Below are 23603 nucleotides of genomic sequence, written 5' to 3'. Positions count from 1 at the left end.
TCAATTTCAAGAAACAAAAAAGAAATGCTAGAAAGTATTCTCTTTCATGCTATTTTCTGCAAATTGCGCTTTATTAAGTTTAAATAAGCATCGTATTCAAGAAAGTGGTGTTGGGTTTGAAGAAAAAGGATACAGAGATAAGACAATATTCAAACAGCGGAAGATTTTCTGAAAGGCAATAAAAAGATAAGAAGGAGAGCTCAATAATTTCACTAATTTCGGGAGTCGATTTTACTTTGAATTACTTTGATAATCAAGGTTTGAAGAAAGTTGAAAGGCGGTTTTGCGATAACTGTACTGTACGAGAGAGCGGAAATGGATATTTTTGGAAACAGAAAATATGAAAAAGTAACTTTGCGGTTGAAAAAACAAGGCAACTGTTTTGCGTTTTTTTTTTAAAAGACGATGTCTTCAAATATTTAGAATTTTAAAATAATAATTACTAAGAATCATAACGAGGATAAGAGGCCCATCGTTACAATACCGATGGTAATATTAAGGATGATCCAGTGGTAGTTCCTAAAAATTCAATAAAAACGGAGATCGAAATCAAGGAAGACTCACTTTTCATCTTCCATCAGTTCTGGCAGTACATTCGTCAGCGATACGTAAATAAATGCACCAATTGTAAAAGGCACCACGCATCTAAGTACTAAGTCCGGTGAAATGTCTTTCAGTAAGATGACAACTAGGGCGCCGGAAAGACCTGAAAACAAATTTATTCCAGGCTGATCGCGCGATTCTATATTTGACATGGTTGGAATTTCGCCATGCTAAATATTCATTCAGCTAGTCACGTAAATACCTGCAAATGCAGTAATTAACTGTAGAACAGCAGCACGTCCTCTCGTTAACCCACCTCGCAGGAGAATTGCAAAATCGCCAAGTTCATGAGGAATCTTAATTATAATTGACATTCAATTATAGAAGTCTAATGAAACAACACTCAAAGGGTTCATCAGCCACTCACCTCGTGAACCAATATCGTGGCAGTAGTCGCCCAGCCTCTGCTAATTCCAATTACGAATGAACCAGCAATCGCTAATCCGTGTGTGAAATTGTCTGAACAAAAACAGTCAGAACATGCGTCAGTCTGGGGCGAAATAAATTACCGAGGCAATTAGCGAAAAGGTTCACATATGCACCAGTTTTGGCCGAATCATCTTCGGGAAAGAACTTTTGAAAGATAAAACCAAACATGTATCCAGCGAGGGCGCCAAGAGGCCACTCATGATAACTCATTACTTCAGGAAGAAGATGAAGAAATGCATCTCCAAGAAGTGTTCCAGCGCCGAAAGCGAGGACGTACTTTATCCAAGCTGACTCTTTGAAACTGATAACGACCAGAAACGGTTGATACAATGTTTACCTGCATACTTATTGTTTCTCTTGACAAAAAGGAGCGGAAATATCCCAGTGAGCCCGACGAGCAACGATCCAATTGTAGAACAAAAAGCGACCGAGTCTCCCCAATCTGACATTCTGAATTATTGAAGGGTCTTTCTAACAGTTTTGTCCTGAGATAAATAGATATTATTATGACAAAGTTTTGAACTAGCGGACTGACAAAAGAAAAGACAAACGCGATATGTCTTTCAGACACATTTTTAGGCACATGAAAGCATCTTGTGGCAGTTCAGAACTGTGGTAGAGGTTAGGTAGACTTAACTGGCAGCTAGAAAATGGCGCAATTGGTAAACATGACTGTTGCTGGTATCTGTGTGAACTGGTATGATAAACTGTCAACCATACGGTTAAATAACAAGAAAAAAAAAAAAGAAATACTCCTGAAGCTCACTGCTTGAAATTGGTGTGATTGAAGTACGATGGCCGGTAGTTGTTCTGAGCACCCTTTCAGATAAATAATTATTGAAATCAAGGAAGACCAATCTCTGAATACCTGTGCTTGGTATGGATTAAAAGAAGAGTCTGCTTGATTTCGAGCTTCGCTTTGGCTGACATGGTTCTGCTGGGCGTTGTTATTCTGCGATCCGTAATATTGGCCTTGATAGAACTCTAAATGTCAAAGTTGAGACGAGTGTATTGAAGAGACAGATTTACCTCGCTGGGGGTAAAGAGAAAGATGTGGTGCAAAGTGAGGATTAAAATAAGCAGCAGGGTGGATGAACGTATTCTGGTAAGGCGGCGGCATTCTCTGATGTTGCACTGGCGGTGGTTGGTGACTTGGGCGCGGAGGAGGGGGAAGCGGCGGACGAGCCTGCTGGTGAACTTGTTGGTTGTTGGGCTCGAATTGAGGGAACTGAGGGTACAGATGACTGAAGTCCATGGTTGGCGGCGGAGGGCGATTAAAAGGCGGGCGATTCGGCAAAAATGTAGAAGCACGATGCGGTGGATTGCCCGGCGCTTCACGGTACGGTGACTATTGTTATCGTATGTTATTCCAATCAACGTTAGTCATTATATATTACCTGATGAAGAACGGGGGGAATCCAGTAGGGATTGTACATCGGTACGTGAGGGCGAGTGCCATTGCCGCGATTGTTGCCTGTAGTCTTTGGTGTAAGCAGAAGAGGATTCGGAAAGGCTAATAAATTGGGGTGAAATTTGAGCAAATGGAAAAAAGATACCTCTTGGTTGAAAGATTGGGCGAGGGCCGTCATACTGTTCTTGTTTTATCATCGGCTGAGGAGAAGGTGTTGCCGGCAAATCAAGCTCAAGAGGCCCATCTGCGAGAGATTCGTGCTCAGAGAGCTCTTCGTATACGTACTTTTCTTGTTTCACGTCTGTGAGAAATTTTTGCTGCTCCTGTTTTTCATCTGCATAAATTATCTTCATCCCTTGGGAAGAATTTCCCTCCTGCCCGTCTTCTGGATCAGAGATATCAACGTAAATAGGTTCGTTTCTGCTATCGCTTTGCTGGTCTGCTAAGCTCATCGGCTCTTCGGCCGATCCGTAGGCAGATTCTGCTGCTGGCTCGCTTTCCGAAACGCTGTCAGGGGTGCGCTCAACGTCGATTGTTTTCTCGTCGTCGTCAGTTTCCATCATCGTAGGACTTTCTTCGTTATAGACCACTTCTTCTCTGACCATTTCTGGAACGATCGGAGATGGTACCTTGAAGAGCTGTGGATCAGGTCTGTTGAGTTGCTGGGAATTCTCTTGTGGAAATGCGAGAAGAATAGTTTTTCGTTGACTCTTTATGCTCGAAGAAGATCCCTCGCCCTTCGCGGCTGGTTCATGTACAGAGCTGTTCTTTGGTTCGGGCGTCTTCAAAATTACGTCTCGATCCGCTTTTGGCAAAGTCCTGACATAATACTCCGTGATTTTACAAAACTCCGTCAGCCGCATTAAGCCGATTTAATCTCTGAATGCTCGATTGTTAGTTTCAATGCTGGAAAAATAATTTTCGTGAACGAAATAGAGTCCAGCAGCTGGACTCGTATTTTCTATTGAACATGTGAGGAAACAGGGGAAGTGAATAAAAAAAGGAAAAAATCAGAAAAAATGGGCGATTTGAATTCTGAAAATAATGAAAGCAGGGCCTTGGAAAGATTGGTTTCGAAGGCCGCGCAATCTTGAATTGACCTTGAAGAATATTTAAGGCATGTGATGTTTGAACTGGGTACCTCATCTTACAGTATGGGTAGACAGCGATTTGAAATAAAAAAGTAAGAAACAAAGGTCTTTCGTGGAAAAAGGGGATTGAAAAATAGGTGTGAAAAGGAGAAGAACTTGGGAAACAAGTGGTTTTGAATTATGCTTTTTTTGGTGAAGATAGCACTTGAAAATTGTGAATCAGGGAAACGGGTGGATTGGTTTTTTGAAAATATTTTTGAGGCACGTTTACTGTTAATTTCAGGAAGCGATATAGGATTTATATCAGGGATATGGTTGCAGATTTATTTCAGACTCATTTTGGAGAGCTACTCATATTGATAGTCGTACTTATAATTGTGTTAATCGTACGTAAGAAATATCTGATTTCGAAATTTTTCGAATTCGGTAACTACCGGTAAGACTTCTTCGTTGATTCCAAGAATGAATCAGGAATAGAATAAAAAGTTATAATCGCTATAATTAGATGGCTTACAGCTGCCGATTGAGAAATCTTCTCAAAGCTGCTCGAATTTGTCTTCATTTGTTTTCAAGAAAAACCAACAACTAAAGATACGCTAAAAGTTGCTGCACATCGCGATCGATAAATGAGGGATTTTGCGATGAGGCTGAGTTCCGCGGACTGGTGGATCCGGTGTACCTAAGAATAGTACTCGTTAACAAAGTCCTCCCACATTTGATCATACTCAGCCTGCTGTGCGCTAGTCAGATTGTCAAGATAACTGAGATCGGTAAGTGGAGACATAACTGGATTGTCGGTTACTGGAGTGCTCTGCGAGTCGGCAGTGTTTGGCTCGCTGACAGAGAACGGGGTGTCAATGTTAGAAAGGGTGATATCACTTGATGGCTGTTGTTGGGGTCGAAATTTGATTTGCCTTTCTAAAATAAACCTAATTAATCTTTCAGCCGAGCTCAGAAATTTTCCAAGTAGGGACATTCAATTACGCTAAATCATCATTTCCCTCTTTCAATTTTCTGTAAAATTTAGCGTAATTGAAGACCCCTCCATGGAGATTATATTTGTTTGAAGGGTCGTACAGTAAGTTGAATTATTAAGAGCATGTATGTAAACGAAAATTTTGCGAAATAAAATAAAAGATAAAAAGCTTTCATGCGAGTATCACGATGATGATCATGGAAATTTTAAAATTACGAGTTATGATAATTTTATATGAACATGTAAATTCTTGTAGGCTAAGATTTCACCGATATTCTAGAATTCTACAACTGAAAGTAGCGTCGCCGATAGTGAGCTTTAAAAGCCGTTCAAGCTCATATCATATCCGACCCCTTCCGGAGAATCCGATGGAGGAACATCTGAAGACACTGGCTCATCCTTGATCTCCGACTCGTCCGGTTTGAACATCGAATCTCTCGCTATTTCCGGGTTTTCGAAGTCCGCTTCTTGGGGCATGAGACACAAGCAACTGTTGCCTTGATTTAGCTGCGCCAGTTGGGCTTTTGTCAGGCTCAGGGTCATGATCGCGTCCGTCTTAACCCGTTTTTCAGGCATTTTGTTTTCATAACATTTCTCTTGTTGAAAAAAGACGGGAATGAAAAAAGATGAGAATAAACGGAGAGTTTTATACGGTTTGTTCGACGCAATTCTTACGAAATCAAAGAACTAATCTAGCCGCGTGGGAAACGGTTTTAGGTTTGCTCGTCACCCTATTTTCGTAAGAGCTGATAAGTCGATGAAGTTTAAACTTAATCGTCGAGAAATTCATGCATTTCTCAGTTGTGAATAGTTGCTATTTCAAATATTCTTTTCATGAAACCTACCTTCAAGAAATATCTGTTGTTTTGATCGCATTCAATATCTGGGCAACTCCGAAGCGTGTGCTGAATAATCGTCCGCCAGTTCGGGTGCTCAGTCAAGTGTCCAAACTTAGTCACAACGTAGTTCCATCTAACCGATTTAACCATCAAAAGAAATATAGAAAGAAATTAACTCACACTTCATCGAGTTTCAAGTCTCTTCCTTGGATCGACGAAATTACCGCTTCTTCGAACTGTTTCTTGATCTCCTCTTCTGAGGGTTGTCTGAAAATCGCTACGGAGAAATAAGCGTTGACCTTTCAATCAAAGATTTTCTTACCGTTTTCTCTGCTTTCGTTACTCAACGAGTTGATGAAATTGGAATTCTGGGAGTGTTGGTTATGGACAGGTGAATCGCGCTCTAACAGTTGCTTTTTCCAGAGTTCAGAAGAAGGAAGGATCTTGAAAGAAAAGAAGAGAGTCTTCCTTGATTTCAAATTGAAGTTTCAGAAGACCCGAATTTTTGAACTTTCCTGATGAAGTTTTTGATCGTCTCCGTGCCAAGTACCGCAGCGGGGTCTAAAACCATCTTGCCTGGACATATGCTTACCTGAAAAATAAGCCCGTCGTAAGAGTTTTTAAGTTTTGTTAATAGTTTTTGATTGAAACGGAAAAAAAGAATGTTGTTAAATGAAGTTCAGGTAAACAAGTTCACAAGTGAAGATCGAGGCACAGAAGTAACAGTACATTAGTGGTAGAAGATTGTGTTTTGACGCACAAGAAGAAACGATAGTACCTATAAACTCACTCCATTGGGCTTTATGGAACTAGAAACCGCCAACTTTTCTGGCGCTGAAGACGAAAGTTATGACTGAAAAAGAGAAGGAAAAATTGTCGTTATCAGTGTAAAGATAGGTTGTTTGCGATGATCCAGCCAACCTGGCGAGATCTAGAGAAAAATAGGCTATTTGAAAAAAAATGATCTAGAATTCACAAACAAAAGAGAGCTCTATTCGGAGTCGACAGAAAGGATTGCTTGAACGATTTTGATAGGAACTGAGAGGCTCTCGTCGTCGACGATGACGATGTCGTAGAGTTTTTGGTACTTTTCTCTGGCTTCGGGGGAATCGCGATTGAGGAATCCCACTCTGAATGAATTGAATAAATGGGGAAAGATGAAAACACAAGGCTGTTCTAGAGGCCTCGTTCTTCAGTTTGAGAATTTCTCACCTCAAGCAAGTTCCTCCTTCAGCCAAATCATCATCCCTCACCATATCTGGGTCTCCTTCGCTATCACCTAAATTGATTTTCTAATCATCGCCAATTCAATCCCACAAGATCCTCACCCATGAGAAGAACATTCTTTCTTTCACGCAGTTTTCGCCGCCAAGTCTCGCCAATCGATTGCGTATTCTTCGTGAAGGTGTGGATAAGTGGCTCGGAGAAGTCTACTACGTTCTCGTTTTCGTCGAAAATCATTTCGTTCGAAACGACGTCTGAAAATAGAAAGGATTAAAAAGCCGCCAGGGGGTTAAGATTTCGCACCCATGTTGGAGGTTAGCCCAGCAGCAGCTTTGTACTCCATCGCGTATTCGACTATTTGTTTGATTCCAGCTGAAAAGAGAAGAACTGGCGTTTTCTGAAAAAAAAATTGAGCCCTGAAATGGACTGTTTGTGTAAATTTACCTCCAATAGTTTGAAGAACTCATCGTTTCTTTCTCGAATGTGAATGGCAGATTTTCTGACTGACTCTTGAATCTTCTGTTTTTGAACATGATGTTCGACGATTTTCTTGTGCGCTGTTGACCACCACTCTGTCATGTGAGGCGATTTTTCTTCAGGCGTCAGGGCCGGGTCGAACTCAATCTTGATGAACTTGTTTCTCAACTCAACCATTTCCGAGTACTTTTCTTCGCCCAGGGTCTTTTCCAGCGCAGTATGGCACGAGGCAGCGTGTTCGCCATTATGTTTGTGCTTTGAAATCGTCGCATCAAAGTCGAAAACACATTGGATCTCTTTCGCGCCAGCTTTGTTGATTTCTGCCACTTTTGCGTTCACCTTTACCGCGTCTCCGACAAGAACTTTGTCTTCAACGGCGATTTGAGCGGCGAATGTGGACATACTGCGCTTTCTGAAAATAATGAAAAATAACACTTGAGAATTGAGTTACAGTTTTGCTTATTTATAGAAGACAGAAGATTTACCCAATCAATTGATAACGACCAATTCTTTGGCAAGAAAATCGCTCCAGTAAATAATTGTAACTGTCGCTGTTCGAGAATATCCGATAGGAAAACCTAAAGAGGACACCCTTGATTTTCAACTTCATTTCAAGTTGAAATTTTCAACCAAGTTAAAATTTGGCGAAAGTTGATAAGAATCAAGTTTTGATTTTCAAATGTCTTTAGGGCGTAAGGAGCGATTCTTTTACCAAAGAAAATCGGGTAAACTTAATGAAAGGGGTTGACAGAAATAACAGTAGAAAGAGCAGTAGTTAGATAGCACAATATGATGAGGGAATTTTAAGATACAATAAAAAATAAAGATATAATTGCATAGAATATTTAAAATTTTCAACAGTCACAATGAAAGTTCTTTTTAGATTAGCATATTTGAGTACACAACATAATAAAGAAGCGATAGATAAAAATAAAGGAAGTTATTGAGGTAAGATAAGTTTTTTCTTCATGAGAACAAAAGAGCATCGGCCAAAAATGCTTCACTCTTCTTGAATTTATTTCTCCTTGCAAAATCCATGAGCGAGGACGAATCTTCTAGTCGCACGACTGATAAGTCGATGAGAAATGCCAAGTACTCGCAGTAATATCTGAAAGAGATATAATCGCAAATCACGCATTTTAAAATTTGATTTTGAAAGAAAAAAAAACATGGCCGATTCGCGCTTTTTCAAAAACAAATGTCGATCAGACAGTGCGACGCGAGGGACTTGATTCTACGCAAAAGATAACGGGTTAGGGCATTATGTAACATTTCATATAATAAACCAAAAGAAAGTTCAATTTCTAAATAGCAGGATTCTTTTTCTTGAAAGGTTCCCTCGAAGATTTCTCAGTTGGATCCCCATCTATTCAAAATTTCATCAAGAAATCGTGTAGTAAAATTACTTTCTCTGTTCAAACAGGAAATGAGTTACTTCTTTTTTTACCTGAAAGCCCAGTCCGAATGTTCCTCTCTATCTCCAATAATGTCAGTAATCGTCCACGAATGCACCTCCCACGATCCATCTTCGTGTTCTATGTGTTCAAATGCTTTGGCGTCGTTACGTAATCGTGCGCGGATTTCTTTCTCTGTCCTGGAACTGTACTCTGGAAAGTAGTGCAGCAAATACAGGCACTTCAGGGGGAGTCTTTTCGTATTCAGGTCTGAATGGAACAAATCAATAAAACCAGCATTCTAGTGATTTCTAGAGACTAACCTAACTTCGTTAAAAATTCAGGATAAACGAGGCAAAATTTCAGTTGGTTCGATAGCGTGTCCATTTCATTCGTAATTTCCCTAGAAAAATGAAATTTGAAAAGCATTGTGATTTTACCGAGGAAGTCCACTTGGATAAAACCATTTAATTTTTGGCTTTTGACTGCCAATTTTCTCGAAAATGTTTTTTCTGATTACATACGGCAGCTCGTTCATTCTGCAAGTGGAAGAGTGTTAGTTTAGCCCTAAGCTGGAGTGATCATTTCAGAGTTGAGCATTTCTAAATAACAAATCGACATAAAAAAAGAGTCGAAAAGGCAATTTGAATGAAAAAGGTGCAGGCTGCTAATTATTGACGCCGTCAATTTAACGGTAATATATGATTATAGCTATTCGTGAAACAACACAGTTGATGGATGATTTTTGTTCGTCGAAAAATTCACAAGGCAATTTTAGAATCGAGATAAATCGAAGTTTGAGGCTCAGATTTCAGATCAGAGCTGATATTTTCTCAGAGCAAAATTCAAACAAGGATGATCCTGCTGATAGTCGTTCTGGTTTTTAAAGCAAAATCAGAGACAATGAAATATAGAGAAAAGGCTTGAAAAGTGAATGTAGCAGAAAAGTGATGCGCTTGTTTAGTTCAGAATGAGTGATCAATGAAGGGTAAAATCTAATAAATCGGGTATCAAATTTCATAAAAATTTACCGCCGATAATTATTCGCAAATTCAAGCCTTCAAAAGTCACAAATGAAGATGGCGATTCCATCTGTCTTTCCAAGAATTTCTCTCACAAAATCACGCTCTTGAAAGATCAACGAAGTGAGCCCAAAATTTGGGTCCAGAGAGAAGAAAATGCGATTAAAATACGTATCGGAGAGTGGGGCAGTAATTGTACTGTTCAGATTTCTAAATTGGAAAGTGGCTCATTAAAGATCCTCGAAAAGTCAAAGGCCACGAGTTAAAATGTTTTGAGAAAAAAAGAAAAATATTTTCAAGCTTGATGCTATTTCATTAAACTCACATGAGAAATGCCCTGGTACTTACAATTTTACGCTCGAAGAACTGCCTGAAGAAATCAAGGAAATGCTTATGTAAACTTGCACCTTTTCCCTTATTCTGCTCTAGAAATGCTCTGTTGCAGTTTTGATAATCACAGAAAGATTTACATGTGGAATGGCGCAAAGTTTATTGTTTACCTATCAGAGGATAGAAGTACAAGTATTGGCTTTGGTATTACAGGAAACAGCTTAAAACTGATGAAACTATTGAACTTAAGAAAATCAACTGTTTGATGTCGATTTATATTGCCTGTAAATTTTTTCTTGTTGGGTTTCAAGCTTCACTGTAATGGAATAAAATATGTTTTTTGACCTAGGGAATCCGATAAAAGTGAAATGGGCTTATAAAAAAATCTGACCCTGATCCATGCCGGACCCTAATTTATAAGCGATATAATTAGACCCGTCAGGATTATCAAACTCGGCAAGTGGACTAATCGGAAGATTTCTAGGAAAAGATTCATTGAAAATCATACGCGGAGAATTCAAAACAAAACTCTTGTGGAAGTCAAATCACAAAATATTCCAAGTAAAGGTCTTTTCCGTGCTCTGGAGTCGCGCAAATCAATGCTGGATGATCGCGAAACCACAACTTCGGAATATTTAAAATTTTAAATGAGCACCTGTTTGAAAAAAAGAATAAATGGCAGTGAGAAAGAAAAAATGATTTTAGTTGACGCATTCGAAATCGCCATCGGAATCATCGTTTTCTCTTTGAGAGATGTTTTCAACTGGCAAGTGGTCTCCACTTGGCCCGGGTTTGGGAGCCGGGAGGCTGAATTTAGCCGCGAATTTGGCACGTTGTTTTGAATCGTGGAGGGTTTTGGACATTTCCAGCTGCAGGGCCTCCATTTTCTGAAGAGCGTTCTCGATCATCAAAAGTTTCTTTTCGTCTTCTTTTGGTTTCGATTTTTGATTTTCCTGTGGTTCTGGGCCGAATTCGATGCCGAAGAGGAGGCTGGAGAGCTTGAACTTGAATCCGGTAATCCACATGAAGGAAAAGATGAAGACGATGAGGGTGATAAGAGAGTAAATCACTAGAAAATTGACAAAAATAAAAGCAAAGAGGGGCCTACATTGATGATAGAAGCCCTTTCCATCCAAGAGCGTATCCAAACTGGATCTTATTCCCCTCGCTACTTCAGTAAAAACCGGGTTGATTATTTCCATGAAAGAACTCGTAGCAACAGCGAACCAAGAAACTCGATATCTTGGTTCAATCATTCCTTGGTGATATTTGACGCAAGGGTCTATCGTGTCGAACGAAAAGAAGCCGGACAAACGGTCGGTTATAGAACGCGATCCTCGGCATTCATTTGGAATTTCTGAAGAACATTTTAAGAAAGACAAAAAAACTGTAGATTTTAACCTTTGAATTGAGCGGCTTTCCATTCAGCAGTTTCTTTCTGCAGCGCTTTTTCATACGCTGCGGGTAAATTTAGAAGCCAAAGAACAGTTAAAGTTATTTTCAGCAAAATCGAGACACCAAATTGCTCCACCAATCCTCTTCCGTGAAATCGGACGAAAGTTATGGTAGAAAAAACGATCGTGCCACCAACGATCACATAGAACGTCATCATGTCGATTCCAAGTCGATCAAGAGTCTTTTCGAGGAGATTTCGCTCGTCGAGTTGAACGGGGTAGAGCAGATCGTTCAGGCTATTTGAAAGTTCTGAGATTGTCTGAAAGTAAGTTCATGAATGTTTTTTGTCTCTTGAAAAGGGGACTTCTTACTAGGTGAGTGTCATTTGGTGTCGATTTTAACTCCTCTAGTTTGTCCATGTTGAGCATGACGGTCAACTTGCTTTCGACCTCGTCGATGGTTCCCGTCACTTCGATTAGCTCCATTATTCGAATCAGAATTTCAACGGCTGATGCTTTGCTGTAATCGATTTCAACAAGACCTCGACAGAGCATTTGCTGTGTCTTTCGGTCTTGCTCGTAGAACTCTTTGGTGAAGCTCGTTTCTCCATCAGAAGATGATTTGAGGGATTTCTTAAAATCGCCTTTCTTATATTTCAACGGCAAACGCTTGTCGGCCGAAGGATCGACTTGTTGACAAATTATTCCGACAACGAATAGACTAACGAGTCTCATCTTGGATAAATTTCTGAAGAAACAATAATCAAAGCAGGGTTCTTTCTATAAAAATACTGTTTTTTCGGACTAAGAAAATATTCGGAGCAGGAAAGAATTTTTCGATACAGAAGACATAAATTCTAATTTTCAATAACGAGCTCGAGCATTTGAGAGACCAATGTTTCATCGCTCTGCGAGCCTCCCAAAATGTAGAGTTTTCCATTCAAAGAAGCTAACGTATGGCCGAATCTTTTCAGAAGACAATTGTTGTCGCCGCTGATTTTGATCGTGTGCCACCTGGAAGAGCTAGAGTCGTATAGAATCAACGAGTCGCCGAGGACATTGTCGCGTATTTTGTTGAACACGAGTCCTCCGTGGAGAACTATCCAGTTGTCGACTGATCGATTCATGAATTTAGTGGGAGAAAGTAGTTTTGTACCTGATAGAGAAGCGTGAATTCGAAAGGCAGGCTTGATGCTATTCAGTTTCATTTTTACTGAATCAAGAATCACCTTCTGTTTCGCGTCAAACTCGGGTGTTTTCACATTTGTAAACGATGAGAGAGGCATAGAATCTATCGTTTCTTCATTTCTTCCGCCGATCATCAACAGATTCGGACACTTTTTCTTCCCGCGGCAAAAGCTATGAATCAAAATCTAGAGTCTCAAAATTTAGCAAATCTCTAACCTTGGAGCATAATGAGAACTGTGACCAGATCTCGAGCCCATTTGATGAGAGACTCTAGCATACTCGTACTTTGGAACTTCTCCCTCTCCTTCAGAGATTTTCAGGGAAAATATGCAGGCGAATCTCTTCTGGAATCGAACAGAGCCTTCTCTCCCAGTAACAACGTAGGTATCAGCGCTAACTGGGCAAAAAGAATGGGAACTAAGACCGGCAGGACTCTGCTCAACATCTCCGCTTGGAATGGTCTCCCTGAAATCTATCATGAAAATATCAGCGAAAGAAAAAGGCGTGCTTACCTCAACAAAATCCACTGCCGCGTCCTAAGATTAAAAAACCAACACTGATGTCGTCTCTTTAATCCATCCCACCCTCCAACCAGCAGAAGTTTATAATCCCTTATCGACATCTGATGCTTGCAAAGTCTTGGCGCAAGAGTTTCACTTTTGACTTCCCCAACAGAAAGAGTTTCTTGATCGAAAAGGAGGATTTCCGCCAAAGGCTCTGGGTGTTTTCCATGAGCTTCTCTGCAGCCTCCATGGATGTAGATCCGGCCCTCAAAAGATGCGCTGGCGAAATAGACTCTTTTCAAAAGAGAGGGTTTATTAAAGCTCTTCTGAGAAGCTTCCTTGAAAAAGGTGAATCTCACCATCCCTTGTCATAAGATCATTTTCTCCGATTATTTTCGCCTTTGCAACTGCGATTTCCATTCTAAAATCATTTTATTTTACCGCTGAAAGAGTCATTTTAAGTCCGCTTGAATAGAGCACAATTCAAGAAAATATTTTAGCTCTCCATCTTTTCTTCCTTCTTCAATTCCTTCTCAAACTGTTCGTCCCACTCTCTGAAAGTCCTCTTCTGCTGCCACTTGGTCTTGAAGGCCTGTTTATGTCGCTTCTGCTTTTTGCGCGGCTCAAGCATCGTTCTTGCTTCAAAAGACTGCAAAAATTATTAGTCCATTATTTCAACAGAATATTTCACCTTCAATCTGTCGGTCAAAACATTTCCCTCTGGAACTAGCTGGCGAAGCGTTCCAACAAGTTCTTCCGAAAGTTTAACATCTTGATCAGGATTCATATCCGCCTTGAGAACGCCGATTCGAGGGACGCGCTTCTCCTGTTTTTCTTTTCTAAACTCTTTCTGCTTCTCTAGCTCTTTTTCGTGCTCTCGGAGGCCTTTCTTGATCTTTTTGATTGAGTAAAACTGGTTGAGCAAAATTGCCATTTGTTTCTTTCTTCGAACCCTGAAAAGTCCGCCTTCAAAAAGATGAGAAATCTCAAATAGTCCTACGCTCGCTGAGCTGCCAAAACTCGTTTTTCTTTCCGCCTCTGTTTCTTGTCCTTTCTATCTTCAGCTCTGACCGGTTTCTTGACAAATCCCGGCTCTGTGCTTTCCTCTTCAGTTTCGTACTGATCATCATCGTCTTCATCTGGCAGGATTCCTAAGCCACGCATTGATTCTCTCGCCATTTCTTCCTCCGTAGCGACGTCTGAAAGAAAGGATTGAAAATCTAAAGCAGCGAAAAATCTTATTACTCTTCGGTTTAGCTTTTTCCTTGTAGCTATCTTCGCTCTTGACTTTTTTAAATTCCTTGTTATGCTCTTGGAGCAATAAGGCTTGATGATCATCATAGTCCGGGTTGTAACTTGCTCCTGCGTGCGCTACAGAGACTTTTTCAACCTTTTCCATCATTTTCGGCTTGAATTTCATCTAAAAGAATGATCTGAAGGTTGCTTTTTGGTTTTTTCTTACGTGTTTAGGTGCTTTGACGCCCTCAAGTCCTCTCAAATGCTTTGCATGCTTTGCTGGAATGAATTTTTGTTTTTCCGTGAGAGTATTGGCAGACCAGAGATCATAGTTGTTGTTCAACCCTTTGTTCTTTTCCAGAATCTGCTCAGCCGTCAGTTTCTACGAAAGCAGCTTTAGATAATGGAAAGGAAATTTGCTCTTACCTTCGAAAGATCAGTTCTAGCAACATCGACAATTTTTGCTTTTCGTTTGAGCATGTTGTCATTGTGGAGAATGGACTTTCTCGATTCAGGACGATTTTCTACCGGAACAGCAGCGGCCACTTTCGACTTGTTCGCCAGGATTTTGTCATGATAACAAGCTAGGAGAACAGTTACAAACTATTTTCATGGAATTTACTCACTTCTGTCGAGTTCTTTCTTCTTTTTAACGGGTTTTCTGTCGATGACAAAAAGGTCTTCATCCTTTGTTTTCGAAAGATCTCCGCCAAAATGGATCTCTTCAAACCGTTTTTGCTCGAGAGCAGCTTCTTCCTGACTGATGTCGATCTTCTTCCATCCCTTTTTCGTCTTTCGCGAGAATTTCGCGCGCTTTGTTTTTGGCTCTTCCACTTCTGGCATTACAATATCTAAAAGTATTATTGTTAGAAGACGAAGTTCGTAGAATTGATTTGTAAAGAATACCATGGAGTTGAGCTCTAAAGGGAGATTGGAGAATCTGAGCGACGCTGGCCCTGAGCGTCGCTCGATCTGGAGCGCGCGCAATTTCGCGGCAAGAGCACCTAGTCATTGCAAAAACCCTTGTCGGCTCTGTGATTGGCCGAAACATCAGAAAATCTCGAGATTCACATCTTCAGAATCTCGAGATTCTCCTCAAGCGCAAACCAGGCGCTAAGGAAAATTTCTAGACTTCCCCGAGAGTGATCTGCGCGGGAAACGGGAAAGCGGATCGGAGGCCTTCTCCCTAAAGCGTTCAACTCCATGGTATTTTTAGGGTGGGTTTATTCGCTTTAAAGAATCCCTTTCGTTTTCATTTTGATTTTTATAACAGTTGATTTAATATTGTATGTATTTAATAAAACTGAACTACAGTTTGAACTATTCTATGATATTTTGAATGGGCGAAATGCTCTAGCATTTCATAATGATTTGTCTTCTTACTTCATTTCTCTTATCTCATCGACATTTTCCGAATATTCTGATAGAGGCGCGTAGCCAATCACTGTGTAGGGATTTCCAACAAGTGAAAAAAGTCAGCCCGCGCTGAAAATCGAACTCAGGCGGTCGAGAAGATAGATCACTGGGCTGGATCAACAACGAAAGCTCTTGAAGATTTTTGACAAAAAGGGCGACTGTGTGAGAGGTTTACTGATAGACTTTTGTCTATGGGAATCGTCTCGCAATTAGGGCAATCGCAAGGTCGCTTCGGGAGAATATCGGAAGGCTCCTGGCCTCTTGTTGAGGACAGAGTTCGAACGTCGAACTCTGCCTCTGGAATCAATCAAAGGATCGTTCCTTTTCTTTCTCCTCTTCTCGAATCGTCTTTAAGTTCACGCTCTTCCTAAGAATACTCATGATTATCGTTAACGAAGTAACCACTCAACTAGAGCGCCCTGAAGAAGAATCAGCTATTCCAATTATTTAAACCCTTTTTTCCTGCTATCCGGCACCTACATCTAACGTTTTTTCCCTCGTTTTCAAAGAAAAATCAAAAGCGTGAAAATTTTCAATCATTTTATTCGAATATCAATAAAAGGTTGGCAAGCGAAAACTTATTCTTGATCGTTAGGCTTGATTTCGGGGGCAGAAGAAGAAAGAACTCGTCGAGTACTGGTTGAAGTTCGTGTAGCTTTTTGAGGCGAAGAAACAGCCATTCCGGCCATTTTGTCAGTGATGTCGTCGGCAGCTTCTTTGCATGAAAGCTGTGTTAGAAGATATTTACGGGGAAGATAAGATTGATACCGTTTGGAGCGAGCACATTCTCTTTGTTGTCGCCGGACTCTTTCTTTGGAGACTTCTTGCGGTTTCGCTTCTTTTTGGGCTTCTTTGCTGGCTCAGCAGACTCGTTTGTTTTGGCTTGATCGGCTTGATGAACAATTAAGGAAATCATTTGAGAGTTGAAACTTACCTTCAGGAGAGCCATTATTATTGTTATCTCCTGCTTCTGGCGCAACATTCTTGGACTTCTTGGTAGTCTTCTTTTTATTTTTCTTTGGAGCTTTCTCTGCTTGAGGCTCAGTCTTGACCTCCACCTGCTGCTCATCCTTGACTTCGCCCTTTTTGTCGTCAGAATTTGCCTGCTGAGATTGATCGACGGGCTCAGTCTTGATGTCTGATTCTTTCTTTGTCTTCTTTCTTTTGTTGCGCTTCTTCTTCTTGTTTGGCTTCTCCGCTTTGACCTCCGCAGGGTTCTCGTCACTTTCCTTGAGAATCGACGACTCGGCTGCCTCAGTGAAGGATTTGACGAAATCAACGTGCGATTCTTGTTTCTTCTTCATCTCCGCCCTAGTTTTGGTCGTTGGTATATATAAAAATAAACAATATAACAATAAGGCAAGAACTCTTAGTAAGAGTCTTACTTGATCATTGGTCGTTTTTTATCCGCTCGTTCTTGAGCTCGTCTTTCCTTTTCTGGATCCGCCTTCATCCTCCAGTATTCCACGCACGTCTGTTTGAACGCTTTTTGTGTGGCAAGTCGCAGACACTCGCCACATTTCGATTGTTCGTGGGCTCTGTCCTTGCTTTGAATGGCTTTTCCTTCCTCGAGCTTCTCATCTTCGTCCTCCTTTCTGTCGTGCTCTCGGAGATAGTAAGGCGTTACCTTCTTTCGGCAGCGGAGGCACTGCTGCCAAGAGCCTTCGACGGCGGCAGCGGAGGTCCATTGGTTTGTGCATTTTCCTTGAAACTAATTATTCCTTGATTAAAATAATTGACCAAACCGTGGCATTGATATTTCCCGTAGAGCATTCCTTCGCACTCATATTTGAAGTACTTCGTGAGCTTATTGCAGTCTTTGCACAGCTGCTGTTCAAGCTACAATAACCGTTGAGTACTTTGAACTCCTACTCGTACATATACGTTTATAATGAGATACCTTGCTGAATATATAGCGAAAGAAAAACCTGGTGGTCGTCATTGTTCCATTCTGGCTTGGTAGCGCAGTTCTTGTTCTCGCATTTGAAAAAACGAGTAATTACTCCCATCTTGCCCGTTTCTATTCAGAAACAAGATTGATCTGGTTCAACAAGTCTGAATTAATGCAGATGTCAAATCAAATATTGGAGAAGAAATTAGTATGCAACACGTCCGTCGGATGACTGTGTTTGAAAAGTGAGTATACAGAAGGAAAATGTGCTAAAAAGGGAAATCTTATGCATTGAGAACCTGCAAAAGAAAGGGATAAAACGAGTTCCAAATCATTGACCTGAAAAACAATTAATTCCAAAAATATCTCCAATGCCCAGGAAAAATAAATTTAATGGGGATATTTTTGGCAGAAGGATATAAAATTCCCAATATCACTTTGCTCTCAAAAAATAATCTATTGAAAGCTCTTCATACACTGTCCCTACGTGATATTTTCACGTTGTTCTAGAAGGATTTCTCTGATTGCCAATCAATGATTGAAGGAACGCGATTTTCAATTTTTTTTTCAAAAGATAAAAACAAAATGAACTCCCGGGGAAGGGCCCAGAGCTAGGGAGCTCATTTAGGTTTTCCCTTTTTTACTCACTTCGAAAACAGTATCGATGACGTTGCGATCTTGAGCTTGAAGATAGAAAAAATTGCAAGGAGATTAGACATCAGTTACTAGCAGACTTTAGAAAGCACCTTTGAAGTTTTCTGATCCATATTTTATGACGAGTATAAATATTCCATTTTAGAACGATTACGGAGTAGATAATAGCCTCTCCTCGGGAAAGATTCTTCACACCATAAACTTCTTTAAACTTCTTTTTATTTATGAAATTAGCTCGACAGGTTAGCCGAGTACGAGTGAAATAACAACTGTATTAAAAATATTATTCGCTTGCCCTTTGACAGTAATTACCGCAGGTTTCGTTTCCTCGCCCTTTTGAATGAATATTAACAAGGAATCTAATGTTCCAAAAGGCAATCACATGGAATCAATATGAAAAAAGCGAAAAACACACGAAATAAAAATTCAAAATGGCTCATTCAAATGCTCAGAGATGCATGTGCTCGTGTGGCTGTGATTGTAAGGAAAAGCTGACACAGTACCTTGCCAACTTTGACAGATGGCTTGCGAGGAAGATTTTCGGGTTGAGAAAGTCAGAAAGAGGAAAGAATCAAGACGGAAAGAATGATGATCACTCGGAAGGCTCAGACGGGGGATCCGACGATAGTGGTAGGGAAAATGAGGAAGACTCCGACGACGCCATTGATAATGCATTGGATAGCATCAGCGATTTGAGTTCCGACGGAGCAGACTCGGATTCATCAGGTTTTTAAGAACTTATACTGAAGCTTGAAAGGCATTCGTAGGATCTGCGAACTCAAATCAACTGAAAATATTTTTGGATTCTTCTGAAGAGGAACGACTGTCGCATGAATTAGGGGACTTTTATGAGGAAGCCTATCTAAGGAACGGAGTTTTATCGCGCTCTCTCTCTCCAATTTTCACAGTCATTAAAACTCAATAAAAAGAGATGACGACCTCGAAGAAGAGTTACAGTTCGATATGGCGATGATAGAAGATGAAGAAGCAGTTATTTACAAGTATGATTTTAACGATGGTAATGAAGGACAACTGTATATTGAAGTGGATACTGCTGATTATGGACTATGTGGAACTGATTAAAAATTCTTAAAGTTCAAAGTTCTACTTTCAATAAAGAAAAACTGCTAAATTTGCGCTGAAAAGAGCAGGTCCTGCATAACAAGATCAAATAAGGATCTGATTCTGAAGTGCACGTTCTCTGCGGTTTTTGAATTATGTTGACCTTAGCAAACAAACTGCCCCTGGGAGCCAATAGAGCAAGCAACTTCCGCCCCTTTTACTTCACATCAGAGAAGAATGGAGATCGTTGAGCTGGGCAAAACCGGCATAAAAGTGCAAAAACTTGGTCTTGGCGCAGGTCCATTTGGGTCCATTTACGGCGAGACTAATGAGAAGGAGTGTGGCGAAACGTTGAATAAAGGTATGACTTTGCCCTGGGATATTCTATTTGGGACATAAATCAAAGGGTATTACAGTGAAAATAAGAGAATGAAGATAGTAGAGCTCGGAAAAACGGGACTGAAAGTCCAGCAACTAGATTTGGTTTGAATCGAATGATAAACAGTAAAAGAAATTTTATGTGTGATAAGTTAGAATCCTTGAAAATAAACCATTAAAAGGGCTAGGTGCATCACCATTCGGTTCTTGTTACGGTGGGGTGTCCACTGATGATTGTGAAGCTACACTTAAAAATGGTCCCTCTACAATTCGATAATAGCTTTTGTAAATTATGTTTAGCTCTTGAACATGGGCCGCTTTACATCGACACAGCTCCTTGGTACGGCCAGGGGAAATCGGAAGCCATGCTCGGCAAATTTCTACCTGACATTCCTCGGGAAAAATTCGTGATCGCTACCAAAGTTGCTCGATACGAGACAGACCCGAAGAAGATGTTTGATTTTTCGCATGATCGCGCACTTGCTTCAGGTTTGAAAACGCTACCATTCTAAAACCAGTGTCAATTTTCCAGTTGATGAGTCTCTCAAACTTCTCGGACTTGATTACGTCGACATTATTCAAGTGCACGACTGCGAGTTTGCTCCAAATATCGATATCATTCTCAACGAGACTTTGCCTGCGCTTGAAAAAGTCAAAAAAGCTGGAAAAGCAAAGTTTACTGGAGTTACAGGGTATCCTCTTGCAGTTCTCGATGAGATCATCAAGAAGTCGACGGTCAAAATCGACCTTGTCTTAGGTGAGGTTCACTTCTGAGCAACTTGTTGATGAACTCAGGCTACACTCGTGGAAGCATGGCTAACCAAGACCTGTCAAAGTATCTCCCCGATTGGAAAGATCGCGGCATCGCTGTTGTCAATGCGAGTCCAATTGCCATGGGACTCTTCCGCAAGGATGGCCCACAACCGTGGCACCCTGCTCAAGATGAACTCAAGGTTGATTTTATCGGTACTTTTTCCAATATCAAATTTTCTTGTAGGAGGAAATCAAAGCTTGCATCGAACTTTGCAACGCAGAAAATATTGACATTTCTCGCCTTGCTTTGAGATACTCGCTGGATGAAATTGATGGAGACATCGTCCTCTGTGGAACTGCCCGACCATCTGAGCTTGAGGAAAACATCAAGAACGCAACTACTCCATTGACTCCTACTGAAAAGGTAAGAAAATATGAAACAGCAAATTGATAATAGCCTTCAGAAAATACTCGACAAAATAATGGAACGCCTGTCTAAATTTTCTGGTCATTGGGAAGGACGCGAGTTAGAAGCGTTCCGAAACAGAATCAACGATGTGGAAGACGATTTACCATTCTTTAGATAAATATACTCTTTGATAATTTCGAAGTTAAGTCTTGACAAGAAACCTTTGATATGTTTTCGTCATAACGATGAACCTATTGAAGACACTGTCTGCTTGACAAATTGGGAAAGAGACAGTGTTGTTTAGTTCTACTTGGGATACTTTTAGAACATTCAATTTTTATTGATAAAAATTCTTCGCAATTACAGCAAGGGAGAACTCTTCATCAACGTAGTCCCGCAGAACAATGTTTATGCCATGTGTGATGTCGATCTCTTGCCGAGCGACCCACTCGTTCACATCTTCTAGCATTGGCTTCTGCCACTCATAGAGGCTCCCTAAATAGTAAAACGCCCACAGTTGAAGGCATTTCAAGGACTCACATAGTAAATTCTTCGCAATCACTTCGGCATCAAAGAAAGAGGATATTCATACGTCTTTTTATAAATTATGATAGAAAAAAATAGAGAATCTTAGACCAATTTACGCTAAGTACAATTTACATGCATTTTCAATATCTTTGAAGGCTTATATTTTGGGGAAAGATGTTTGAAAATGGGTCATATGATACATCAAAATGATTCTCAGAACTCGAGGAATCTAAAAATATCAAATATAGACCCTTATCAAGTACTTGAAAAAACAGGGGGGATCCCTTAACCTTAAATAAATATCCCTTCCTGCAGTCAGTAAAGCTTGAGAGCCGTAGAATTTATCCAAAGGTCGACCTACGAGTAAATGAAGAATCCGAATTCTAGGTACTGATTACCTTTTTCCAAATTAGAATCCAACCCAGAAAACAAACTTTCCTTATCTTGTTTATTCAGCCATGGATCAGAAAGATTTGAGCCCTTGTTCCAGGCAAAGTCTGGCCGTGGTATGGGCTGATTCTTCGGCAAGGCCGAAGAATTGATGCTTTCAATAACACTGATTCTTCGGCTAATTGAGAATTGCCTTGAACCGAAGTATTAATGATAAAATTGACAGTGATTCTTCGGCAAATTTTCTAGAAGCCATTATCAAAATTCTTTTGATAAATCTTTGATTGCAATCTATGAGTCATCACTTATGAAAAAAGGCATTTTCTAGAAAAAAACACATTTTAGCAATAAGTACTTTCTATGATTTGAGGTTAGTGTTAGGGGGCACTGGGCAAAATGACAGAACTAACTCACCCTTCGGTAACCCTAAGTAACCATAGACTAGACCCCGGCATTTTAGGACCTAAGGGGCGGAGCCCCGTGGTTAGGGGCACAGGAATCTGTGAATTAATTTATCTTAGCCGAAGAATCAGTGCATCTTTTATCACTCATTCTTCGGTTTATGCCGAAGAATCAGTGTTCTTACACGCATCAATCCTTCGGCCTCCAAGCCGAAGAATTAGGCCGTATCACCAGTCTGGCCTGATAGAACTTCCATATAGAATGATGACGTTACAGTTAGTCGCTTTTATATCGTTGAATGATAAGGTTGAGAGCGGGTCTTCTGGAATATCGCAAATCTTATCTTAAGATCAATTGAGTTTTTCTTGTGTCGTAGTGGAAATACTACGTCTCAAACTTGGTATAAATTTTTTTAGATAAATGCCTTATCTCTTGATTCGAAAGTCTGCCAGCCTGAAATACCTCCAAAAAGGGTTCGTAGATGTTCTTCAAGCCAGTCGTAGTGTTTTTGATCCATGTCATAGAAGTGGTTGAAATTGACGATAACTAGCTCTCCGGGATTATCTCGAAGGAAGCTCCAAATCTGCATCATCTCATATTCTGTTGACGGTCCATAAAGTGAATGAGCATTGTATACTTCTTCCCGACTGGGTCGAAGGGGCATCGTTCTGTAGTCGAAGTATCTGATACCAGCTTCGAGCTGCTCTTGAGTCGTGAGGATCTGAGTTATTGCCCAGTTGTAAGTGATCTCCTTAATCTATGATGGTTTTCGCAAACAAGAGTATAGTACCTTAGCGATTTCATCAACTTTGTCGATTCCGATTTGATCGAAAATATCATCGAGTCCTTCTGAGTTCTGAGAAAACGGAGCTTTTTTGTCTAGTGTATAAGCAAACGAATCATGTGACCCGGGAATAGCAAGCTCTAGAATCGATCTTTCTCTTACGGCATCGGGTAGATCTGTCATCCATCTGCTTAGATTCGTTCTCTTGCTCTTCGAACTCGTAAGAGATGCTCCACTGAGGGAGAGATATAAAAAGTAGCTCTTCATTCCAATTTTTGAACGTTGTTTTACTGAAATTCTAGGCTTGATCACAAGACGGGCAAGCTCTTGCTTGACATTTGCACACAGATTAGCCGGAAAATCTCCATGAACAAGAACGAACAAGGTCATTCATACGAAGAATTCAGACACTCCATAAGATAAAACGCTCAAATAAATAAGTTCTCTGCGTGTTTGAAGTCCATTTATAGCAAAATATTCCGCAAATTGTAGACGTTAGCTATGTGCTATTAGAACATTGTTATTGCTTGAAAATTGAAAATTGTACGTCGGACACCGAACCTCAAGTGAACATCGATAATATAACAATTTATTCCATTCAATTTGCGCTCAATTTGAGCATCAGAGAGAAATTATACTATTCGAATGAATATTCTGATATGTTATAATTAGCGAGTTCTTCCATCTCGACTCTTAGCCGTTTCATTTCGGTAGTATGACCACAAAATTCGGCCAAGTATAATATGATTTTTTTATTTTTCCTAACCCTACTCCTAACCCGGGGGCTTCGCCCCCCGGGACCCCCCGTGGGTAAAAGTA

The 23603-nt window shown here is 40.4% G+C and overlaps 10 protein-coding genes across 11 annotated transcripts; 1 reads left to right on the top strand and 9 right to left on the bottom strand.

The window, feature by feature from the left end:
• Nucleotides 1-63: 63 nt before the first annotated feature.
• Nucleotides 64-1507, bottom strand: LOC145705739 (zinc transporter ZIP13-like). The gene is made up of 6 exons (XM_081783225.1): nt 1370-1507; nt 1113-1325; nt 971-1062; nt 806-899; nt 565-706; nt 64-519 (listed from the first exon to the last, which is right to left on the bottom strand). Exons 1-6 carry the CDS (start codon nt 1479-1481, stop codon nt 450-452), a joined length of 723 nt encoding a protein of 240 aa, XP_081639351.1. The 5' UTR covers nt 1482-1507; the 3' UTR covers nt 64-449.
• A 9-nt stretch (nt 1508-1516) lies between these two features.
• Nucleotides 1517-3319, bottom strand: LOC145705697 (uncharacterized). The gene is made up of 5 exons (XM_081783184.1): nt 2589-3319; nt 2430-2545; nt 2062-2380; nt 1901-2016; nt 1517-1851 (listed from the first exon to the last, which is right to left on the bottom strand). Exons 1-5 carry the CDS (start codon nt 3304-3306, stop codon nt 1795-1797), a joined length of 1326 nt encoding a protein of 441 aa, XP_081639310.1. The 5' UTR covers nt 3307-3319; the 3' UTR covers nt 1517-1794.
• Nucleotides 3320-3361: 42 nt separating this feature from the next.
• LOC145705749 (uncharacterized) lies at nt 3362-5946 on the bottom strand. Its single transcript, XM_081783237.1, has 6 exons — nt 5867-5946; nt 5672-5764; nt 5530-5626; nt 5356-5482; nt 4260-5065; nt 3362-4213 (listed from the first exon to the last, which is right to left on the bottom strand). The coding sequence occupies exons 1-5, from the start codon at nt 5931-5933 to the stop codon at nt 4829-4831; spliced, it is 621 nt and encodes a 206-aa protein (XP_081639363.1). The 5' UTR covers nt 5934-5946; the 3' UTR covers nt 3362-4213; nt 4260-4828.
• Nucleotides 5947-6340: 394 nt separating this feature from the next.
• On the bottom strand, nt 6341-7770 carry LOC145705718 (cytosolic 5'-nucleotidase 3-like). Its single transcript, XM_081783203.1, has 6 exons — nt 7536-7770; nt 7018-7462; nt 6877-6970; nt 6678-6827; nt 6562-6628; nt 6341-6479 (listed from the first exon to the last, which is right to left on the bottom strand). Exons 1-6 carry the CDS (start codon nt 7658-7660, stop codon nt 6341-6343), a joined length of 1020 nt encoding a protein of 339 aa, XP_081639329.1. The 5' UTR covers nt 7661-7770.
• A 16-nt stretch (nt 7771-7786) lies between these two features.
• On the bottom strand, nt 7787-9042 carry LOC145705760 (uncharacterized). Its single transcript, XM_081783248.1, has 4 exons — nt 8885-9042; nt 8768-8847; nt 8498-8714; nt 7787-8158 (listed from the first exon to the last, which is right to left on the bottom strand). The coding sequence occupies exons 1-4, from the start codon at nt 8980-8982 to the stop codon at nt 8017-8019; spliced, it is 537 nt and encodes a 178-aa protein (XP_081639374.1). The 5' UTR covers nt 8983-9042; the 3' UTR covers nt 7787-8016.
• Nucleotides 9043-9931: 889 nt separating this feature from the next.
• Nucleotides 9932-11960, bottom strand: LOC145705708 (uncharacterized). Its single transcript, XM_081783193.1, has 4 exons — nt 11563-11960; nt 11198-11510; nt 10905-11153; nt 9932-10865 (listed from the first exon to the last, which is right to left on the bottom strand). Exons 1-4 carry the CDS (start codon nt 11923-11925, stop codon nt 10498-10500), a joined length of 1293 nt encoding a protein of 430 aa, XP_081639319.1. The 5' UTR covers nt 11926-11960; the 3' UTR covers nt 9932-10497.
• A 36-nt stretch (nt 11961-11996) lies between these two features.
• On the bottom strand, nt 11997-13304 carry LOC145705728 (kelch domain-containing protein 9-like). Its single transcript, XM_081783214.1, has 5 exons — nt 13241-13304; nt 12891-13175; nt 12595-12843; nt 12347-12549; nt 11997-12304 (listed from the first exon to the last, which is right to left on the bottom strand). The coding sequence occupies exons 2-5, from the start codon at nt 12998-13000 to the stop codon at nt 12048-12050; spliced, it is 819 nt and encodes a 272-aa protein (XP_081639340.1). The 5' UTR covers nt 13001-13175; nt 13241-13304; the 3' UTR covers nt 11997-12047.
• A 26-nt stretch (nt 13305-13330) lies between these two features.
• Nucleotides 13331-15144, bottom strand: LOC145705685 (ribosome biogenesis protein NOP53-like). Its single transcript, XM_081783176.1, has 8 exons — nt 15024-15144; nt 14744-14968; nt 14544-14701; nt 14344-14499; nt 14127-14301; nt 13882-14080; nt 13573-13834; nt 13331-13530 (listed from the first exon to the last, which is right to left on the bottom strand). The coding sequence occupies exons 1-8, from the start codon at nt 15127-15129 to the stop codon at nt 13378-13380; spliced, it is 1434 nt and encodes a 477-aa protein (XP_081639302.1). The 5' UTR covers nt 15130-15144; the 3' UTR covers nt 13331-13377.
• Nucleotides 15145-16058: 914 nt separating this feature from the next.
• On the bottom strand, nt 16059-17591 carry LOC145702893 (uncharacterized). Of its 2 annotated transcripts, none has more exons than XM_081780191.1 (6): nt 17462-17591; nt 17279-17372; nt 16919-17237; nt 16468-16844; nt 16302-16424; nt 16059-16254 (listed from the first exon to the last, which is right to left on the bottom strand). In XM_081780191.1, exons 1-6 carry the CDS (start codon nt 17540-17542, stop codon nt 16112-16114), a joined length of 1137 nt encoding a protein of 378 aa, XP_081636317.1. In that variant the 5' UTR covers nt 17543-17591; the 3' UTR covers nt 16059-16111. The 2 variants fall into 2 exon arrangements, with proteins under 2 accessions (XP_081636317.1, XP_081636325.1); XM_081780199.1 differs by having other exon boundaries at nt 16059-16248.
• A 1755-nt stretch (nt 17592-19346) lies between these two features.
• LOC145697769 (uncharacterized) lies at nt 19347-20913 on the top strand. The gene is made up of 6 exons (XM_081774985.1): nt 19347-19501; nt 19819-20007; nt 20051-20275; nt 20314-20471; nt 20516-20695; nt 20736-20913. The coding sequence occupies exons 1-6, from the start codon at nt 19378-19380 to the stop codon at nt 20856-20858; spliced, it is 999 nt and encodes a 332-aa protein (XP_081631111.1). The 5' UTR covers nt 19347-19377; the 3' UTR covers nt 20859-20913.
• The last annotated feature ends 2690 nt before the right edge of the window (nt 20914-23603 follow it).

This window comes from Oikopleura dioica, chromosome 1 (genome assembly GCF_907165135.1).
Source record: "Oikopleura dioica chromosome 1, OKI2018_I68_1.0, whole genome shotgun sequence".
Lineage (NCBI taxonomy): Eukaryota > Metazoa > Chordata > Appendicularia > Copelata > Oikopleuridae > Oikopleura > Oikopleura dioica.
The sequence above is the reverse complement of the archived record's forward strand: the minus strand, read 5'-3'. Positions and strand labels throughout refer to the sequence as shown.

Excerpts from the sequence above, each read along its gene's own strand:
- LOC145705718 (XM_081783203.1), bottom strand. The coding sequence starts at position 7,660 with ATGAAGTTGAAAATCAAGGGTGTCCTCTTTAGGTTTTCCTATCGGATA. Across the intron at positions 6,828-6,876 it reads TGGGCTAACCTCCAACATGG|ACGTCGTTTCGAACGAAATG; the intron begins GTGCGAAATCTT and ends TTCTATTTTCAG. Across the intron at positions 6,480-6,561 it reads GAAGGAGGAACTTGCTTGAG|AGTGGGATTCCTCAATCGCG; the intron begins GTGAGAAATTCT and ends CAATTCATTCAG.
- LOC145705749 (XM_081783237.1), bottom strand. The coding sequence starts at position 5,933 with ATGTCCAGGCAAGATGGTTTTAGACCCCGCTGCGGTACTTGGCACGGA. Across the intron at positions 5,765-5,866 it reads AGACGATCAAAAACTTCATC|AGCAACTGTTAGAGCGCGAT; the intron begins AGGAAAGTTCAA and ends AACTCTGGAAAA. Across the intron at positions 5,066-5,355 it reads ACAACAGATATTTCTTGAAG|ACGGACGCGATCATGACCCT; the intron begins GTAGGTTTCATG and ends AAACGGGTTAAG.
- LOC145705697 (XM_081783184.1), bottom strand. The coding sequence starts at position 3,306 with ATGCGGCTGACGGAGTTTTGTAAAATCACGGAGTATTATGTCAGGACT. Across the intron at positions 2,381-2,429 it reads TTCCCCCCGTTCTTCATCAG|TCACCGTACCGTGAAGCGCC; the intron begins GTAATATATAAT and ends CGATAACAATAG. Across the intron at positions 2,017-2,061 it reads TTCTCTTTACCCCCAGCGAG|AGTTCTATCAAGGCCAATAT; the intron begins GTAAATCTGTCT and ends TTTGACATTTAG.
- LOC145705685 (XM_081783176.1), bottom strand. The coding sequence starts at position 15,129 with ATGACTAGGTGCTCTTGCCGCGAAATTGCGCGCGCTCCAGATCGAGCG. Across the intron at positions 14,702-14,743 it reads GAAGAAAGAACTCGACAGAA|CTTGTTATCATGACAAAATC; the intron begins GTGAGTAAATTC and ends CTGTTCTCCTAG. Across the intron at positions 13,835-13,881 it reads GTTTTGGCAGCTCAGCGAGC|GGTTCGAAGAAAGAAACAAA; the intron begins GTAGGACTATTT and ends CGGACTTTTCAG.
- LOC145705760 (XM_081783248.1), bottom strand. The coding sequence starts at position 8,982 with ATGAACGAGCTGCCGTATGTAATCAGAAAAAACATTTTCGAGAAAATT. Across the intron at positions 8,848-8,884 it reads TATCCAAGTGGACTTCCTCG|GGAAATTACGAATGAAATGG; the intron begins GTAAAATCACAA and ends TCATTTTTCTAG. Across the intron at positions 8,715-8,767 it reads TGAATTTTTAACGAAGTTAG|ACCTGAATACGAAAAGACTC; the intron begins GTTAGTCTCTAG and ends TGTTCCATTCAG.
- LOC145705708 (XM_081783193.1), bottom strand. The coding sequence starts at position 11,925 with ATGAGACTCGTTAGTCTATTCGTTGTCGGAATAATTTGTCAACAAGTC. Across the intron at positions 11,511-11,562 it reads CACCAAATGACACTCACCTA|ACAATCTCAGAACTTTCAAA; the intron begins GTAAGAAGTCCC and ends ACTTACTTTCAG. Across the intron at positions 11,154-11,197 it reads GAAAGCCGCTCAATTCAAAG|AAATTCCAAATGAATGCCGA; the intron begins GTTAAAATCTAC and ends AATGTTCTTCAG.
- LOC145705739 (XM_081783225.1), bottom strand. The coding sequence starts at position 1,481 with ATGTCAGATTGGGGAGACTCGGTCGCTTTTTGTTCTACAATTGGATCG. Across the intron at positions 1,326-1,369 it reads GAGAAACAATAAGTATGCAG|AGTCAGCTTGGATAAAGTAC; the intron begins GTAAACATTGTA and ends TCAGTTTCAAAG. Across the intron at positions 520-564 it reads GAACTGATGGAAGATGAAAA|GAACTACCACTGGATCATCC; the intron begins GTGAGTCTTCCT and ends TTGAATTTTTAG.
- LOC145702893 (XM_081780191.1), bottom strand. The coding sequence starts at position 17,542 with ATGGGAGTAATTACTCGTTTTTTCAAATGCGAGAACAAGAACTGCGCT. Across the intron at positions 17,373-17,461 it reads GGAACAATGACGACCACCAG|CTTGAACAGCAGCTGTGCAA; the intron begins GTTTTTCTTTCG and ends CGGTTATTGTAG. Across the intron at positions 17,238-17,278 it reads CGGGAAATATCAATGCCACG|GAAAATGCACAAACCAATGG; the intron begins GTTTGGTCAATT and ends ATTAGTTTCAAG.
- LOC145697769 (XM_081774985.1), top strand. The coding sequence starts at position 19,378 with ATGGAGATCGTTGAGCTGGGCAAAACCGGCATAAAAGTGCAAAAACTT. Across the intron at positions 19,502-19,818 it reads TGGCGAAACGTTGAATAAAG|CTCTTGAACATGGGCCGCTT; the intron begins GTATGACTTTGC and ends AATTATGTTTAG. Across the intron at positions 20,276-20,313 it reads CAAAATCGACCTTGTCTTAG|GCTACACTCGTGGAAGCATG; the intron begins GTGAGGTTCACT and ends TGATGAACTCAG.
- LOC145705728 (XM_081783214.1), bottom strand. The coding sequence starts at position 13,000 with ATGTCGATAAGGGATTATAAACTTCTGCTGGTTGGAGGGTGGGATGGA. Across the intron at positions 12,844-12,890 it reads CGGCAGTGGATTTTGTTGAG|GGAGACCATTCCAAGCGGAG; the intron begins GTAAGCACGCCT and ends GATAGATTTCAG. Across the intron at positions 12,550-12,594 it reads AGTTCTCATTATGCTCCAAG|CTTTTGCCGCGGGAAGAAAA; the intron begins GTTAGAGATTTG and ends TTTGATTCATAG.